General features: G+C 36.3%; 1 protein-coding gene across 1 annotated transcript; it reads left to right on the top strand.

Moving 5' to 3' along the window:
- The first annotated feature begins 1,262 nt into the window (after positions 1-1,262).
- LOC108678369 (actin cytoskeleton-regulatory complex protein SLA1-like) lies at positions 1,263-2,180 on the top strand. Its single transcript, XM_018166773.1, has one exon. It carries the CDS (start codon positions 1,263-1,265, stop codon positions 2,178-2,180), a length of 918 nt encoding a protein of 305 aa, XP_018022262.1.
- Positions 2,181-4,221: the final 2,041 nt, after the last annotated feature.

Below are 4,221 nucleotides of genomic sequence, written 5' to 3'. Positions count from 1 at the left end.
AAAAAAACGCAATAAAAAAACTAGATGGAAAATGAAAAAAGTGATGTTAGAGTCGATAGATATGGTCTTTACGAATCGAATGATACGTGTCTCGATGTTGTGGGATGATATTTGTGGGAGGAGATAGATTTTCTGAAGTACCCCTTTTTTTAGCTTTTTAGCCGTTTTCTATGAATTTCACGTTTTCTATCAATTTTTTCGAAAAATTCATAGGAGCAAAATGTTTTTTTTTACATTTTACGTATGTATGTGAAGTTTCATGACAATCGGATAATAACTGTAGAAGTTTTCGTATGAGGAGGTCGGTCCCCTTAAATGAATGTGGTATGGTCATTCATCCAGGAAGGTTTCCTGTGAATAACACAGTTTCTTTTCGGGAATTCTCACTCTATGGTTTGAATACTATACGTTTAGGGTACTTCCTTATTTTCTATAATATTGCATAGTATGTAATATTTCCTATGAAATAATTTATGACTAGAAGTATAATGCGGGGAAAAGATGCTGATTTACGATTAAAGATATCCGTAAATATTTGATAACGATCGAAAATTTTCATTTTACTCTACTCATGGTAAAAAGTTCCTATCATCTCAGTTCCAATCGTGAAAATTTCATGATTGAAACTGTGATTATGTTTTGAGGAATTTTCTACTTTACTTTTAAATTAATTTTTACGGTTGCAAATTAATTTCTTTACGTCATCGAAAAAAATACGTGGCTGAGGACACATGCCATCACTTGACAACATCCAAACTTTTCGCTGTTAAAAATGCAAACACTGCTCAAAATAATGAACCCACAAATAGTAAATAGTTTTAGTAAATAGTTTTAGTAAAAAATATTGCTCAGGATATGCGCAATTTATATGAATAGATTTATCAAGCTGTTTATTAGAATCTTTTCTTCTTATCTTTCTTCTTTTCTTTTCTTCTTTTTCTTTCTTATCTTTCTTTCTTATTTTTCTTATCTTTCTTTCTTTCTTATCTTTTCTTCTTTTTCTCAGGATATGCGCAATTTATATGAATAGATTTATCAAGCTGTTTATTAGAATCTTTTCTTCCACACACCGTTAATTTATTACGGCCAGCGTTTAGAGATTCGCGTCTAGCCGTTATTTCATTTTAAAGTAATTACTTTGTATATGATTTTTTTATTTTCGTATTATTTTTATTTCCGCCAACTTCACATGGTTTATATTAAACTCTTTTAAAATATTGCTGAATGCAACGAACATAATCCTCATTATTTTCTCTGGCAGAATGAAGGCTACTTTGCTGCTTGTGGCAGCCGTCGGCTTGGCTGTTCCAATCAGGTCTTTTGAAGTCAAAGTCGTAGGCAGAAGTCAAAAAAGCCAAAGTCAGAACCAACTTCAAATTCTTTTGAAGTCAATGTCAGAACCAACTTTCTACGTCGCACAGGAAAGACAGTCTAACCGGAGACATCAAACTCAGAGAGGTAGTTATCTAGAACAACCAAACCGATACCAGAACCAATTTAGCTCTGAAAATCAATTCAATTTTGGATCAATCAAGTTCCAGCAGCAAGGCAACCGACCAACTTCCGGGTTCCCTTCTCACCAAGTCAAGTATGACAATTTTGGAAACCCCATCAGACAACAATTTAGCACTCAAAACCAATTCACTCAACCTTCCGGTGGCAGATTCTCGGCTCAGCCTGGAGCTGGCAGCTCGTTCACGCAGTTTGGCCAGTTTGGGCAATCGCAACCACCAAGTCAATTCGCTGGGTCCACTGCCAGCCAATTTGCTCAGCCAAGCCGCTTTGCTCAGCCAAGTAAATTTGTTCAACCGAGCCAATTTTCTCAGCCATTTAGACAACAACATAGTCAATTTGTAAGCACACCAACTGGCCAGATCGCGCACTCAAGCCAATTTCCCCAAACATTCAATCAATTCGGTCAACAAGCATCAAACCGATTGGCCCAAGCCCAGTTTAGAGCCCTAAACTATGCTCCTGTACGTCAGGTCAGCCAAGTCAATCAAATAGGCATTCAGTTTGGAAACCAGCCTATTGGATTCCAGCAGGGATCGCCTTCTTTCGGCAACCAGTTCAGCCGGCAGCAACAAGCCAATTTCCAGAGCACGGGTAGCAGCATCTCTGGTCGGCAACAGACTGCGCCCTTTGGAAGCGTTCAGCAGCCGAATAATTTTGCGGGATGAAATCCCTCACTGATTACCCTCTATTAATTACTTAATATTAAGCATTACTTACTTTTAAAAGCGAAACAATGTCGTTATAAAATTTGGGTTGTAAAACACTGAGTAGAATTGATCGAAAGTGACTGACCTCTCAAGTAAACTAATCGTAAACCGTTTTTACCATTTTTATATTTCGTTTAGAATATAAAATCGCGCTCAATATCATAAACACTGTGCTCGACAAAGCAGAAAGGAGAGTTATAATTTTCAAGTTATATACTATTAATCAAAATGAAATTATTACCTAATAATAATTGATTTATTTATTTGTAAGGAGATATCAAAGTGCAATATACAACTCAATTAAATATTTGGGTCTTAGGAACAATTTACAGCTTTTAGGTCAACACCAGAAAAATCACGTAATTATTTTTCAGCCCAAGACCCGTTGCCTTAACTTATCATCAATACAGAACAGGACCAATAAATACCCGAAAATACTCGAGCAAAAAGAGCAACACAAAATTCAAGACCAACCCACAGACGATGTCGTGATCAGAGTAAAGTAAACGGCAATACATTTCATATTTTTTAAATTAGATTCGTAAGTCAACGAACTTCTGTTGTGGTTGTAAGGAAAATAAAATATTACGTGTCCCTATAAGTATACAGTAAATACTGAATCTGTTAATTAATTTTATTATTTAAATCCCTAGTGGATGTCAACGCTGTTTTAGTTACAAACAATTGACTAATAACTGAATAATTAAACTGCGCGAAATTACACACTTGTGTGGAAATTGGTTCCATAGCTAAGAAAGTGCGCACAAATTTAACATATAAAAAATAGAAATAAGAAAAAAGCATAAAAGGCAAAGGAATGAGCCTGTTGATGCTTCTAAAAAATCGATTGCCTTTGGTCGGCCATCTTTTTGCCTTCGGATCTTGCCTTACAAGATCTCAACTCCATGAATATCGCTGGTTTCATGACTTATACATGCAAGAAAAAACATGAACCATAGCATAGAATTTCACCTCTTCTAAAACTGGTTTCCTGTTCATTTGAGGTCGGGCGAACTGTTAACTCCAGGTTTTGTGCTAAATTGGCTGGGCTTGTGCATTAAATATGTCAGTGTAAAAAATTCACTTCGAAATATGCTGTTGATTTAGGTCTGATCCGACTTTCGTTCCGGCCAAACAAGGATTTTGTTTTCACCATTTTTTGAACAGTTTTCTAAATGTTTACCGGGTTTGTCCTTTATTAATTCGTTTATTCGTGTGGTGCGTTGCTTGAAAAAATTGTATTATTCTTGTTGCCCTCATACATCGTGGAAGTGAAGTGCTATTTCGAATCTTAACAATTTTAATAACATTGAGCAATTAAATAACTTCAGTCTCGGATGTCAATGTGTATAACCATACCGTTTTAGCTTTGCTTCATTGTTTTTAAATGTTATTAAACATATTGCGTTAAATTCACTTTACCAGTAATTGCGTGACAAATGCTATACAAAGCGTTATGAAGAGCCTGTTTGCAGGCGGTTCCCGGAGTGCATTTGACTCGGATGTGCTCAGTCAGTTGCTACAAAGGTGTCATCACTTTAGAACATGCGTACAATTTCAATATCACTTAAAACTATATTCTTATTTATTATATTCATTAAAGCTCTCATGAATAATCTGGATTCGCTGCCCCACCCATGCACCAACTGCATTCAAGTCGAGTATTTCTAAGGTTTTTGCCAGGCTATGGGTGCATTAGATATGAGGTCGTAGCAAGCATCAGGTTTGTCGCTATAAAAGACCTCCGCTCCGCTGCCGGCGCACCATAACTGCACTGCGACCTGCAGAGGTTACTTGTCATCCAATTCAGGTGAGAGCAGACGCTAGATTTAGGAAATTTTGCTCGTCTTAAATGTATGCGGTATGGGCATTCATTCAGGAAAGTTTCCTGTGAATAACACAGTTTCCTATTGAAAATTTTCACTCTAAGGTTTGACTGCTTAACGTCGGAGGTACTACCTTCTTTTCTATAATATTGAATAGTATGAAATATTTAACA

This window comes from Hyalella azteca, unplaced genomic scaffold, assembly GCF_000764305.2.
Source record: "Hyalella azteca isolate HAZT.00-mixed unplaced genomic scaffold, Hazt_2.0.2 contig16034, whole genome shotgun sequence".
Classification (NCBI taxonomy): domain Eukaryota; kingdom Metazoa; phylum Arthropoda; class Malacostraca; order Amphipoda; family Hyalellidae; genus Hyalella; species Hyalella azteca.
Note: the sequence above shows the minus strand (reverse complement) of the source record. Positions and strands in the feature narration are given on the sequence as shown.